The 15,826-nt window shown below is 39.0% G+C and overlaps 1 protein-coding gene across 5 annotated transcripts in view; it reads left to right on the top strand.

Moving 5' to 3' along the window:
* The window catches only part of LOC146492289 (uncharacterized), a 28,687-nt gene extending 21,172 nt beyond the window's left edge, over positions 1–7,515 (top strand). Inside the window, exons 1-6 of one of the 5 annotated variants that reach the window (XM_085151507.1) lie at positions 755–1,131; positions 4,769–4,897; positions 5,002–5,319; positions 5,511–5,625; positions 5,968–6,001; positions 6,083–7,515. In XM_085151507.1, coding sequence (XP_085007633.1) covers positions 4,828–4,897; positions 5,002–5,319; positions 5,511–5,625; positions 5,968–6,001; positions 6,083–6,232 — 687 coding nt within the window. In that variant the 5' untranslated portion in view covers positions 755–1,131; positions 4,769–4,827 and the 3' untranslated portion in view covers positions 6,233–7,515. Of the gene's footprint in view, positions 1–754; positions 1,132–4,169; positions 4,368–4,574; positions 4,898–5,001; positions 5,320–5,510; positions 5,626–5,967; positions 6,002–6,082 lie in introns of those variants that run through there. The other 4 variants (XM_085151508.1, XM_085151506.1, XM_085151503.1 and 1 more) reach the window with 4 other exon arrangements.
* The last annotated feature ends 8,311 nt before the right edge of the window (positions 7,516–15,826 follow it).

Below are 15,826 nucleotides of genomic sequence, written 5' to 3'. Positions count from 1 at the left end.
CATGGTTCCTTTTGTGTTTGTCCTCAGCGACTCATGTGAAAGTCAGTCTTATCTCTTACCCCAGTCATGTCTCTGTTTATTCTCCACTTGTCTTGGTCAAGTTTGTGTGTCTCTGTCTCCATGTTAGAGACATGTATAAAAGAGTGCAAGTAGCGTGGATTGGGTGGAGATGTATGGAGAGAAATTGTCTTCAGAAGGGTTGCAAATGTGTACAATATTATCCACAAACCAAAAGTAAGCTTTATAAATGTGTCCGATGATTTGTGTGTAACTTTTGAAGATTCACACCCATGTGCTTCAATCCACATAAAAATACAAAGTAATTTGACCACACGTAAAACTATTTTACAAATGCCTACACCCAAACCGGAATAAATGCTAATCGTTTACACACAGTGATTAAGTTTGACTCACAAATCTGATAATTTTCTCTTTCTGTGCGTACAAATATCTGAAACTACACGTGACATCTTTCTCTCTGGTTGAAGTAGCCACAACAGGTGTCTTACAAGGATGGTTGCAAGGCTTTCTGCTTTTAAAACATTCTACCGCACGCTGTCAGCCAAATGACTTCCTCACCAGCATGACGGTGTGGAAACTCTGCTTTGCTCTGCTTCTACTTGTGGTTGTTGCACTTGTACTTGTTTCTCTTTCTGTCTGTCACATTCTGCCTCTCCCTCTCTCGCTCACTATTCCCAGGCTCTGTCATGTCTCTCTGTTTCTTCACCCTTTTCTTGTGTCTAGTTGTATTTTAGTCTGCATCTCTGTGATTGTGTTTGTGTTATTTTCTGCTTTGCCCTCCTTGGTTCATTAGTAGATTTTGTTCAGCTGTGCTCCTCAGGTGTTTCCACTCTACCCTTACCTCATGTGTTTATTTAAGTCTTCAGTTTTTCTTTTCCCCCTGGATCTGTGTGCTCTCCTTAAGTGATATTGGTCCCTAGTGTTTCGTGGTCTCCAAGTTTTGTATCGTGAGTTCTGGGGTTTCAGCAATAAATCTGCTGTTAAAGTTTATCCTCGTATGTGAGTCCTCACTCTGCAAGCACACAGCAGGCTATGACAAGATAATCCATCTTTGTGAAACCTTAAAGGGAGCAGTCAAAAGAAGAACAAGACACTATGACATGATTAAAGGTTATTTGCTGCTCTATTAAATTAACATTTAAGTGTTTATTTGGTTGTATGATGCATGTATTGTATGCTATAATGTCTTCCCTTTTCTTTATATATAGTTTAAATAGCAGCACATCCTCACTTATACAAGAAACTGCACCTGTTTAAATTTAACTGCACCTGTTTAAGGAGGACAGACAGATTTTAACGCTTATTTGTGCATTAAAACCTGTCTGTGTATAATTGTTATATTTGTGGCTACATTAAGAGTTTAATTTCAGTAGAAACTGTAAACTGTATGATGTAATTTATCATTTGTGTTAACTGCAGATGATGTAATATGAGATTAAACTATTATCACAGGTAGGGATGCACCGATACCACTTTTTTGGAAACGAGTACGAGTACTTGCATTTCAGTACTCGCCGATACCGATACAGAGTACTTAATAAAAACATGATTTAAATTTACAGGTAACAGCTTTAGTCCTATAATTTAACAAAAAACAAACAAAAAAACAAGGGACTAGTTTGGAATTAAGAACATTTATTTAAAATGAAAAACATGTTGTATGCAACATATGACAGAATAAATAATTATGAAAAAATTTAAACAGTGACAGTGCAACTCAAGTATTGTTTTCAGTTTATTGTAAACTCTGCCGCTTGGACAACACAAGGGGCATTAATAAACATCTTTGCTATTTAGTGCACAATATTTGAATAAACTAACAAGTGCGTCGTAGCTGCTCACTTTTTTAGTTAGTTCCTCAAAGGGGGCGAGGATGGCAACAGTCGTCTCCATAAGAGCCCATTGGTGAGCGGTGAGATAGTCAGGGAGTTCATGCTGGACACGCCCAGCCCTCGCTTTTGCTCAATGAGAGACTGGAGCATGTAATACGTGCTGTTCCAGCGCGTCTGTACGTCCTGCTGCAGTCTCTTTATTGGCTGGTTGAGCTGTCCCTGAATGTCCTCGAGGCGGGAGTAGGCTAAGGCGGAATGTTTAAAATGCCCAACTATTTTCCGTCCCACTGCTATAGCATCAGCTATGCTCCTCTGTGCTAATAAGCATGGGTAAATAAGTGTGGGTAAATAAGCGTGGGTAAACTCTTTGTACTCGTTGTCGTGTTGGGATTTTGGTGCTTGATTAAATTACTTGTGTTAAATGCGCTACCTTTTGATCCTCCTCTGGACAAGTTTGCTGAGCACAATTTGCAGTCCGCCTTTGTTTTCGCGTCTTTGTTCACTTTGAAATAGTTCCACACGGCTGACTTGTCTCGCCTGCCCTTCTCTCAGCTCTGAGCTGCAGCCGGGGCCTGGGGGCGGGCACTCGGGGCCTGGGGGCGGACACTCGGCGCCTGTGATTAACCCCTTACATGCCGCTCAAACATAGACAGGTCTCAGACCGTGGTATCGGTCCCCGGTATCGGGGGACTTTTAACGAGTACGAGTACTTTAGAAAGTGTGGTATCGAGGCCGATACCAGATACCGGTATCGGTATCGGTGCATCCCTAATGCACAATGTTTCCTTATATACTGTATAGATTCAAGTTTATTTTTCTGAGGGGAAAAAAGATCTTTTAAATATGTTAGATGCTTGGGGTTCAACAGAAATGTGTTTCCATTTATCTGGTTGGCTCAGTTGTTGGGATCAGTAACTGGAGTTATTCTAGGATTTATGTACACAATGAAAAGTCACAAGTTATCCCAAGTGGATGTTCTAGGTCAGAAACATCTGGATTATCTGTTCATGAGACAGCACTCTGAGAGTAACTTACTTATAACAAAAAAAGAAAAGAAAACATATCTATTTCCATCTTTTATATCCATTTCTATTTCAGGGTGTTAGCTGAGTTTTTTTGTTCTGTTTTTGTTGTTTTTTAAATGGCAAATAAAAAAACTGTGGATACAGGAAGATCAAAATATTCAAAGACTGCTTTTATCCAGCTGGGAATATAATTATAATATAAAAATGTATTAACATAATTTTGCAGTGTGACTTTTTATTGTGAGAGCTAACCTTTACACAATCCTTCAGCAGCCAACATATATTCACTACAACAGTCATCTCAGTTCAACATCAACACGGCACTGAGACAGATTCAGCAAGCAGAACAGAAACTCTCTGCCTGCATAATCAGGAAATGAATCAGAATTCTAAAACCTATGAAAACAACCCCCAGGACAACATCGCTATGAAAAGGCTTTGAAACATCCATATGGGTTTTTAGAAAGTTTCAAATTCAATAGAATTTTACATGTTTTGTGCCGTTTTATGGTGGTGTGTAGATTGTGCATCATTTTATGTTGCTATTCTGACTGGAACTCATTGTTGCACATGATCATGGCTTCATGTGGTTTTAAAGCCTAATTTCCTGCATAGTTTTGTTACATGTCTCAAATTGACATGATTACTCATCATTTTCAAACAAAGTTTGTCTTAAACCATCAAACTCTTTAAATGTGGACTGACAGTTTGAATGAAACAGTTTTTTGTGTTTACACGTCTTTCCAGAGGGCTCTTCCTGTAAGGCCGTGCATAATGTTGCTTACTAACTAATAACCTTTTAAAACACACTACATTTCTCTCCTCTCTTCTGTGCTTACTCACTGTTTTACTTCGAGGCTTCCCTACAAAAATCTTGCAGATCCACACACTTCATTCTTTAGACAAAGTGAGAATTTGTGGTTTAAGTAGTCACAGGATGTGGTGTCTGAGAGGGCACCAGTCTTCTGACCAATATGACACTGTGTGCTTTACTTGTGATGGTAATGTCTATATTTTTAGTGCAGTAGTTTGCACATATTTCTTCTAAGTGAAAGATTATAGGTTTGATCCCAGGAGCAGACAGAAATCCCTTTGGTGCCATGTTGAAAAAGGGCCAATATGACAGTAAAAAGTCTGCCAAAGCAAACATGCAAAGCTTAAATAAGAGAAAAGCAGAAACAGCTTTTATTTATAAAGTTGAAGAATTTTCAGTTTTTCTAGGAAAATGAAAGACGTGCTTCATTTTCAAACAATTAACTAAAATATAATGCTTATTTATATTGTATTTCATATTAAAAGTTACTGACTTATGACAGACACTCTTGTTAGTTCAGCAAATGTCAGTCGAACACGAAACACCAAGTATCACACTGATAATCTGAACGTCACCACAGAAGAGCAGAGGAGGAATGTAACCTGTGCAACATTATGTGACCTGCTTCTTTATGAACACAACTCCAGGCAGGAGCCAAAAAAACATGGGAAGCAGGTCAGTTAACATAAATATGAAATATACAGCATGAATCTGTGCTGCATTATATAAATAGTACAATAGCTTGTGTGAATTTAAATGAGTTGTAGTTTTGAATCACTGATAACAACAATCATCAGCCTCATTGATTTTCTGCTCTTCAGTCCACTGCTTTTGTAAAGTCAATTATATGTTGGACTAAAAGCAAAAAACAACTTTGTTTTAAAAGTTATTGTGTTTTCTTTTTTTGGACATGAGACCACTCAGTGTTTCACTTTTAGAGTGTCTTAATACGAAAGCAGAAGCAGTGTTGTAGGTGCACTTCCTTTTGAGAAGTGTTCACACAAGACGTACGCAAGACACATGAGAGCAAATACTTTGAGGTTTGTGAAGCACATTGTTTGTCCTCCTTTCTTCAGCGGATCATCTTCTGCACTATCAGCAGCACTTACACTGCTAATCGGACATATTGGCGAGCATGGATGCATTAAACCTGTGCTTACTTCTGCTTCTACCACTGACTGCATGTTCACAAGATTTGGGAGGAGGTAATGTAAAAACTGTTTTCATAATGTAACATTTATTTTTTAATGCTACTCCAGCCTCTGGTTTAAATCATTGATACTGTTTGTATTATTGCTACTGATTTCAGAGACTGTTGTGAAAACAATTGGGAAACAACCAGATGTCACTCAAATATGCACCAATGAAACTCAGAGAATCATCACACTGATCGTTTGTAAGATCACAACTCAGAGAAGTGGAGAAAATTGTAGTCTGATGTATTATTATGGACGGGGCTTTGAGAACAAATGTGACTCCAGGTTTACGCTGATGAAAGAAAATCAGACTGTGTTTCTTCACCTGATCAATTTAACATCAGAGGACAGTGGGAGCTACACCTGCCAGTGTTCAGCTCCTGATGGAACAAATATTCTCCATCTTAATGTCACTGTGGAAGGTAAACAAGGTAAACAACAACGTTCTTCTTCTTTTAACCATAAATTATTTAGCAATATAAAGTCTGTACTGATTTTAGAAGGTGACCTTCAGGATTTGTTAACTTTGAGGTCAATAGTCATACATCACACTTAACCTTTGTTCAGTTGTAATGCAAATACTACTTCCATGTTTCTAACAACTGTTTTTCTCCTCATACAGAATTAAGCAGCAGGTCTGGAACAGAAACACTTCCTCTTACACTGATTTGTGTAACCGTGTTCATCATTGTGAGTTTAGTTATCTTTGGATTTATTTATGCACGACTGCGCCACAGGTGAGAAACTACTGTCAGAGCTGTGTTTCACATGTTTCATGATTTACCTTTTAACACGCGTCATAACTTTAAAACAGCTGAAGGTCATTTTGATGTAACGTCTTGCTGTTCTCATGTTTAAGTGAATTAAAGTCAATTAGCTGCCTGCTAATAATTTATCAGACATATTTATCGTATTAATGGAAGTGCACCACTGCTATAAATAATTTCTTATCTTCAAGTTTCATATGAGCCATTGAAGGAACACAGTGACTTTCATTTCCTGTTGCCCTCATTAAAACGAGCTACACGATGCAGCGACTGATGATCAAGATCATGTTTGTTTTTGTGTTTCTCTTACAGAAAACCAGAACCACCGCGTAGTCCTCAAAACACGGTACTGAGCAAAAGATGTAACTTTTGATTCATTTATATTGTTTACCTAACCTTAATGTTTTAAACATATTTGTTTCTGCAGAGGTCAGAGGACATTGAGCCGTACAGCACCTACATACGGAGAGATACTGGACCATATTCGACTGTTCAAATGCACGACTCTAAACAGAATACTAACAGTTCACATGTGTCAGCAGACAAAACTGAGACAGTCTACGCAGAAGTACAATAATATTATATCACATTTTTCAACACTGACAAGTGTAGTTTGGCAAATTCACCACAGGGTGGCATCATTTGACTGACAAATAAAGAACTGACCAGAATCAGCTTTATCATCTCAGCATTTTAGCATTGTGTTTTTAAAATATTTTGTTACAAACTGCAGTAAAACTTTATCCATCATTTGTCGTGTTTTTCATTTTTTTTAATGCAGAAGAGAGAACTTTGTAAATAATCAGTGTTCATATGAGTAAAATCATAAAGTCAACAAAAATTCAACAATTTCAGATCCCTTTTGCTTTATTCACTGTGACCACTTTCATGTAAGTTTGAGGAACTAGCAAGTGGGACATCTTAATAATTCAGCTTGGTTTGAGAACTAAGATGAATAAATGTAATTACAGATAAAAATCCTTCAGGATATTTCATGTTCTGGTCTTTCTCATTAGACTGAATAAACCAGATCCACATCATGGTTTCATTGCTTGGGCCATCTGCAGTGCTGATATGATGTACTTGTAAAGGATGTGAGTCTCTGAGGGCAGGAATAACAGGCTCTTAAACAGGTCAACAGTCCATATTTGCAGTGCAAACTGTTTGGCCAAACTAGAGAAAACTCAAACTAAGAAAAATAATTTAGCTAGAGAACAAAAGAAAAATAACTTCATGATAAATCCAAAATAAATCAAACTAATAAACAATCACTTCTGCATCAGGATGCACCCAATTTCAGACCAGGGCTCAACACGATGTGCTCACTGAAAAAATGCTTCAACACGAGCTCAAACTCTTGTAAAAAAAAAAAAAAGTCATCAGCTCCTCCCAATCCAGAAAAAAAGAATTAAACACCAATTAAATATTGAATATGTTAGTTTTCAATCTGTTGTTAAAAAGATAATAGGAATGAGCTCACAGTGGGAAAATAAATGCTCTCCAACTGCATAAAATCCTTCAAACATCAGATAAAACTTCCCCTCTTTAATATGACATGTGGCACATTCTTTACCATAAAAGGTCTCAAACAGGGTCTGGACTGGATTGTCAGTTCCTCAGTCCACATAATGAGGAAGCCAAGTGCAGTCTGAGGAGATGTGAGAAACACAGACATTAGTCAAATGCAAATCTTAGCACTTGCATTTTTAATCAGATTCTCTTTTTTGTGGCAGAATTACACACACAGCAAATATAAAAGCTTCATTTTTAGAGGTCATAGCCAATCATGAAACTGTCATTTAAAAATAAAAATGTCGTCACTGAGTTGTGAGACATTTCAAAAGAGAAAACAATCTGAAAAAAATGCAGTAACAATTTATTAAATTAAGAGCCAACAAACTGGCTGAAGTGGTGCATAACCGGACAATCCTTTTTTAACACTAGACCAGGTGTAGTCTGGTCTGTTGTCCACGAGGTGGCACTGTTTGACTTCAATTCATTAAATGCACCATTTTCTTCTTTGAGTTGTAAAGGACTTGGTAAGAACAATAAGCAAGGCAAATGTAACTCTGGCAAGAACCACATGATGTAAAATTGATTACATTCTTTGGATGTCAGCTCCATAGTCTATGAATAAACTTAAATAGTAGAATGTTTCACTTAAAATTGTGCTTATAAAATGAGTCTAGCTACAGTACTTTCCTTTCTTACACCTGAAATTAGGATGATGTTTTAGATTGTTGGGTTTCCCCTGCTTGCTTTGGCATTTCCTGCTATCTAAAGTTGAAGTGCGAGGTCGTGGGATCGGAAACTCCTTCCTCTTTGGTGAGTGTTACATAAACAATGGATATTAGTGATAATTATAAGTGATACTCTCAGCCCAGGAAAGGGAAATGTGTCAGCTATCATGATCGTGGCTCAAGAGTTGGCAGTTTGTCTTGTAATCGGAAGGTTGCTGGTTCAAGCCCCGGCTCTGACAGTCTCGGTCGTTGTGTCCTTGGGCAAGACACTTCACCAGTTGCCTACTGGTGGTGGTCAGAGGGCCCGGTGGCACCAGTGTCCGGCAGCCTCGCCTCTGTCAGTGCGCCCCAGGGTGGCTGTGGCTACAATGTAGCTTGAAATCACCTGTGTGTGAATGTGTGGATGACTGAATGTGTATAGCGCTTTTGGGTCCTAAAGCGCTATACAAATACAGATACATATAAGAGGATCAAACTCAGCATGTTACTCCATATGACATGGTCTACATTTTCTCATGTTTACAGAAATTGCACATAATTTAAAAATTATTAAGTCAATCCAAAGAGATTCTTTCAAACTCACTTTTTCACAAATGACTGCAGGGCTTGGTGCTTGATCTTACACATCTGTGGCAATGGAGCTGAAAACAACTCAGTTCAGCTATCAAGAGATGCGTACCAGTATGCATCTGTTGTTCATATAGTGTGTAATCTATGGTTTCTTAATGATTCATTAGTCAGAGCATATGCAATCATCATGTTAAAAATGAAGCTGATTATTAGGCCGAGTTCACTCTACAGTACAAAAATAGTTGTCACTTTTTTGTCAGTCACATACTTGCACAATCATGTTTTGATATTTTAATCCCTTAAACATGTTTTTATTCCCATAAACTGGAATAACCCTTGTACAGATCAGTCAGGGTCTTTCCTGTTCTATGAAAGCACTTGAAGCACTTAAGAGGAATTAAAATTTTCCCTCTTCTCATTATTGTGTAAACAACATGCCACGAGAAACATTTCATAAAAATTTTTTATTGGACAACAAGCCTCCAGAGAAAGATGGGAACTTGTAATCACATGAAAGCCAAACCAGTCTGGCCTTTGTGTTGGATACTGGTAGATTTTCTTCCAGCCTTCTTCTCAATGTATCCCTTTCTCTATATTTATTCTTGATTTCATACCTAAGAGCTTCTAATGATTAGTGTGGCAGCAAATGCAGAATCCAATAGCTCATATATGAGCTTACTTGTTTTAGTGGTAGTGAGGATGATCGGTGGTGCTGTTCTCTTTAAGCTTCAAGCATCTCCTCAGATGGTCCTTTGTGAGTGAGCTGGGGGACTTGGGACTAGCATAGTAGCGCTGTATGAATGTTTATGTTCTCAGTCCTTGTACATGTATGTCTCATTCCAGTAGCCCAATACCTTGTCAAACTGGGCATTGTCTAAACCTGTATGGCTTTTACTTTTCAAATCTAAAACTCTAAATTCATCAAGTGGACTTGCTTTTAGGTAGTGGCATTCCATCAGGAGATATCTTACAGGTAATAAGAATGTGAAAAAATGTAAAAATTATGAGCAGCACTAAAACACTGGCTGGGACCCATAAAGACAGAAAGATATCAGATGATACCTTATGGCTTTACAGATTACCTGAATGATAATTTGGTCTCAATTAATGCAAAGGTTAAACCATATAGTGCTAATTAAAACTGTAGTTAAAGAGCTTGAATTGACATTTGAATGTTACTGAAAAATGCTAAAAATGTCACGGGCTGCGATGGCAGACCGTGGAGTTGCAGTGAAAGTAGGGCCCAAACGCGAGACTCTTACTGAAGGACAGTGGATTTATTGACAGGGGGTGGAAAACACACAACTATATACAAAATCCCGGCACTGTGGTCCCGTGGCGATTCTCCCTGAATCCCACACAGTGCAGATGTTCGTGAAAGACTCCAAAAACTCCCACACTGTGACTTCCAAAGCACACTCCGCTCCAGATTCCTAGTAACACAAACACATTCAGGTTAGCAGGGAATCTACGTTCTCAAAGGTTTATACCAAGTCCACAGCTGTACTGATGAGTTCTGACTCAGCTCAGCTACAGTCTTAAAGGCCGCTCCCTTGATGAGCGTGATCTGCTGCAGCTGGCAGCGGACGACGAGCGGCAGGTGTGGCTGTCTCTAGAGCAGAAACACTTCCAGGTTCGCAGTCTCTTCAGCACACCAAAACCTCCGGAAGCTCGCAAGGAGAAACATGGAGAAAAAGGAGAGAAAAACAAAACACCACACGGAAAATATAAACATACACTAAAATACATGAGCCTTGGGTCCCTAGACCGAGGCCATGACAAAGAATGCATTGACTGCGTTACAGTTAACTCTGTTCCTTTTTGTTGTCATGCATTGCTGATTAACATAAAAGGTTTAATATTTCACTTGAAGTCTGTGGTTACATTCAGCTGTATTTTCTTTTTTTTTTTTCTTTTTTTTTTTGACCTGAACTTCACACATCAGCGTGTATGAAAATATGTCAGCTGACAGGTGGTGACGTTCATTGTGGGAACATTATGTCAACCTCCACAGATGTGTATCTCTATTTTTTTTCTTTTTCCCCTCTTTTCTGCCTTTGAACAGCAATATCCAGAATATTACATAAAAATGAAACAACTTTGTCTTTTAATGTCTATGCAGACTACCTGCTGCATTACCTTTTGCCTTTAAGCCAGGTTTGCCTTGTGGCAGAGGTGTTTCAACCTTCAGTGAGCTCAGTGGGCAAAAGGTAACAATACCTTACCGAGGAAAACTTTTCTCTACCTCAAGTGCAAGGTATATACATAAAATATAGATAAATGCCATATAAACTGACAGGAAAATTAAACTTTTAAATAGTGAGAGCCATGATTTGATGGAAAAAATAGAAACTGCTAAGAAAAAAGTTTTTTCTGACCTTTATTATTATGTTACATGTGATATTCTGCTGGCTGCAGTTCTCAAACTGATAAGTTTCATTTGTGCATAAACGTGAACACAAAGGAAGAGAAACCAGCACATGAAAACCAGCTCCAACCATAGCATAGAATATTTCAGATGGAGTAACCCTGTCCAACCAACAACAGACTGTGACAGTAAAGAACAGTCACCACAAATTCAACACGAGCAGCAAAATAATTCTGAAAGTATCTCCCGATTGGAGTGGACACAGCGATTGTGTGCTGAACATTTGAACGATGGGAGAGAGGAAGGAGATGATGCGTTTGTGTTTACCAGATGAGAAGGAGAAGAAAGGAGGAGAAATAAGAGAGAGGTATGCATGAGTCATTTTATGGTATTGTGTTTATGTGTGACACTGCATCCTAGCATGTCAAACTGTTTCTGGTAAGTGAACATGCACAGATAGTTCCTCCTGCTCATGAAGTTTGCAGCTGAAATTCCAGGAGACTGTTTCCAAATTATGTTCACCGACAGAAAGTTAAAGAGTAAAATAATGGGACAGGTTTCGAATGACAGCCAGCCGATGGTTCTTTAGTCACTGATACAAATAGGAAGTTCCTCTGGGTATCCGGTTCTACAGCGAGGTGTCAGTTTCCATGAAAGTTCCTAGCAGTGCATGAGGTTCAAATGCTCACTGACTCAAAGTGATGTCATTCATTCACCACAGTCTTACCAAAGGGTTACTTAGGTTTAAGCTATAATTTGATGTCCAATTTAACCCACGAAAGCACACTGATGTTTTTTTCGTTGTGTTAATTACTTTCTTTTTCTGATTTTCCTTTTCCCCACCCCCCGACAAAACCCACTGCACGGTGCAGCACATAAAGTTTTATGACTACTGCATTTTAATTTTGTGTTCATCTTCCACAAAACAACCAGAGTCATTGAGCACTCTTCAAAACACAGTACAATAAAAGTAACATCTTTTTTAAGTTTGTATTGTTTACCCAATTGTACATAGTTTTTTTTAACAAATGTCCTTCTGCACAGGTCAGGAGACATTGAGCCGTACAGCAACTTCATAAAGAAAGGAATTTTACTTTTTATTACTATTTTACTGAACGAAATAAAAAGACTCTAAACTGAATATTAATAGTACAAATAAGTTAACAGAAAAAAAATTTCAGAAGGTTCTTGTAGGACTGCAATAGTGTCATCACCCTTTTTATAACCTTGAGAAGATTAGTTTGGCATATTGTTCACAAGGTGGCGTTATTTCTCGGGATTTTTTTTACATGCACTATTATCAGTCTAGAAGTAATGTGTGTGACAAACATAGCGCTGATCAGAATCAGCTGATTTAAAATTCGTTAATATGTTTTAAGTAAACTCATGCAGTCTATAAATCAGCTGAAATAGTTGAAAAAATATATTTTTTGGATCATCATTCATTTAGCATTTTGTAGTTTTGATGTGAATATTTTCTCATAAACTGCAGTGATCATTAACTTTAACCAATTTCACTTCCCTTTTCTTTATGCACTGCAAGTCTTTCGTGTAATTTTGTTGTTGTCGCATCAGTAAGTGCCAGTAAAAACAGAGAAACTGAGCTGAGTCATCTCTGGATAAGCGTCACGGACTGGTACATAGTTCAACAGTGTCAGCAGCTTTCATTAAATCAACATAAGTATATTTTTACTCTGACTTTGATGCTCAGTTATTTAAAGCGGTGCTTTTCTGTCATGTTCTGCAGAGCTAGTGCATGCTGTGCAAAGATCAGGCTTTCAGTCACTCAAGTAAATCATTCAGGAAGCTAAGATGTCTTTACAGAAACATGTGTGGCAGCAAATAGAACAGAGATGAATACGAGTAATGACCATATTTGTTTTGGCTCAGTCGTGAAGGTTTTCCGCAAGCAGGAAGTTGTTTTTTTTACTCCCTCAGGATGTTAATTCATCAGTCTGGAAAAACCTGACCCGGCACAGCCATGACCAATGTTCCCTCTAATTTTTCATGTGTCTGAGCGAACACACAAACTCCCTGAGCGTCCCTTGGACCAATGTGAGCAACAGCAGATGTGTGCACTGTGGTCACGCCAGCATCGAATCCATCCAAGTTACATGCTTTATTAAAATAATCAAATTACAACATTTACATTTATCTTAGACTACTTTTAATTAACTGCTTTAGCCCACTTACAATGAAAATTTAAAAAAAATCTTGTTCATGACCTGTGTAGGATGTTAACACTATTGGAAGTAAAAAATAACTTTAACTCTAATTTTGAAAACACAACTTTTTTTTCTTTTCTTTTTAATAAAGCTCTGACTTGTATTATGAGTCTGTGGTCTGGGAGAGAGTCTGTAACTCTCTGCAAAATACAGAATATAATGACCAATGTTAGGCAATTAATTATATAGTTACTTCTTCAAAAAAGTTACTGAGTTTTGCAAACAACAAAGTTTTTTGCAGCTGTTTACCTAAAAATGAAGCCAAGGCGTTTTTTTAAATAAACATTTCAAACTATTTACAGAACAATCAGCTGTTCTGCATCAAATCTGATGCCACATAAATTATTTGTGCCACTCCAAAAAATAATTTCTGTCCACTATGAGATGAAGGAGAACAACAGCCTGATACCTGCAGGCCTGACAACAGCAGATGTATCACTGCTGTAACACCTGTAACATTCAGCAGTCGCCTCATTGTTCTGACACACACAACAAAACTATTGACTACACTACACACTAACTACACAAGATTTGGGCTAAACGTCGCAAATCTCTCCTAAAACTTCCCCCTTCCTAAACAACTAAATGCCATGTTGCCATATCCTTTTTTGATTGGTCCACATGGTGCATTTTTCCACCAATAGGAAAGGCTGCGAGGGTTGGGAGGGGGGCTGTTTTTGTTCACAGGCGCAGAGTGCTTTCGAGCGTTTTCCTTATAAAACGCTGTTTTTACCATTTAGTAAATGTAAACAACGATAGGAAAAAAAAACAAAACATTGCATATATATATATATTTTTTTTACCATAACTATGGTTTTACATGGCCTATCAACACAATTTAAAAACTGGTATAGTTTTTAAATTGTGGTATAAAGTCCACACTTTTTCTGTCAATTGTTCGTCTGTCCTGCTCACATCTCCAATGGTTGTACACGTTGTCAATAACATGGCTTCACTCCACATCAGCCACGCCGCTTTGCTAGCTAAAACACCGGTGTCGGCACATAAGGACGCTGTCATAGCCTGTCAGCCATGTTGATTCGCTGCGTATATACGAATGTGAATCGCATCATTTGCTGGACTTTGGGATAAGGTGGCATCGTTCTAATCCCATATGGGAGCAGCCAGTCACTCACTGACTAACACTGCAAAGCAGAATTGTTGAAGTTTTAATTTTAATTTCAATTCAGGTTAGATTTTTTTTTTGTGTGTGTGTGTGTGTGTGCGCGCGCAACGCAGATTTTCTGTGCGCAGAGACCGTGCCAGCAGTGCGCAATTGCGCACGCGCGCAGCTTAGAGGGGACATTGGCCATGACCCCTTGAGTGCAGGGCCCTCTGCAGACGCAGATATGAGATACTTGTAACGGAGTAGCATCATTTAAAAAAACAGGAAAGGTCGCTTTTGATTTTTGAGACATTTGAAAATTGAAAACAGTTTATAAAGAATGTGATAATATTGAGATTTCCTTGATGTCCTCAGGATGTACTTGAAATCACTTGCCTGTGTGAATGCATGCATGGGTGTTACAGTGGTGGGTGTGGTTTCAGGAAGCAGAGACTTGTTGGAAAGCCTGCTAAATAGTTACCTTTATATATATGTTAGACCTCTGCCTCACCACCACATATTTCAAATACAACAAAGGCTATTACAGACAAAAACATGGCTGTGCCATGGGCTCCCCCGTGTCACCTATTGTAGCCAACCTTTACATGGAGGAAGTGGAAAGGAAGGCTCTTGGCTCTTTCAAAGGAAGAGTACCCAGCCACTGGTACAGATATGTAGACGACACCTGGGTCAAAATCAAGACACAAGAAGTGGAATCCTTCACTGCGCACATCAACGCTGTGGATAAAAACATCAAGTTCACCAGGGAAGACACAAAGGACGACTGTTTGCCTTTCCTGGACTGCGCTGTGCACATTGAAGAGAATGGCAACCTCAACATCGAAGTTTACCGGAAGCCCACACACACGGACCAGTACCTCCTGTTTGACTCCCATCACCCTCTGGAACACAAACTTGGAGTAATCAGGACCCTACACCACCGGGCAGAACATGTTCCCTCTAAGCCTGAAGGGAAAAAGAAGGAACACACACATGTAAAGGAAGCACTCAAAACGTGCGGCTATCCTAAATGGGCGTTCTTAAAGTCAGCAAAGAGGCACAGAAAAGAAGATCAGACACCAGCGAGGGAGGATAAGAAGGACAGGCGCAACAACATTGTCATCCCCTATGTAGCCGGTGTATCAGAAAAACTCAGGAGAGTTTTCTCCAAGCATGACATCCCGGTGTACTTCAGACCCAGCAACACACTCAGACAAAAACTGGTTCACCCGAAAGACAAAACGCCAAAACACAGACTTAACAATGTGGTGTATGCCGTACAGTGCAGCGAGGAATGCCCAGACCTCTACATTGGAGAGACCAAACAGCCACTTCACAAGCGCATGGCACAACACAGAAGAGCCACCTCCACAGGACAAGACTCAGCGGTCCATCTGCATCTTAAGGTCAAAGGTCACTCTTTCGAGGATGCCAATGTTCACATTTTGGACAGAGAGGACAGATGGTTTGAAAGAGGAGTGAAAGAAGCATCTATGTCCACTGTGAGCGACCATCTTTGAACAGAGGCGGTGGTTTACGACACCAACTCTCTGCCATCTATAATCCAGTTTTGAGATCCCTTCCCAGACGCCTTAACGCCCACTCACATCCTGGGCCATCTGACCTCAGGAATTCACATGATAGGGTGGGGCCAGGTTTCACA

Source organism: Neolamprologus multifasciatus, chromosome 23 (genome assembly GCF_963576455.1).
Source record: "Neolamprologus multifasciatus chromosome 23, fNeoMul1.2, whole genome shotgun sequence".
Taxonomy (NCBI): domain Eukaryota; kingdom Metazoa; phylum Chordata; class Actinopteri; order Cichliformes; family Cichlidae; genus Neolamprologus; species Neolamprologus multifasciatus.
This window is presented reverse-complemented; position numbering and strand designations above follow the sequence as displayed.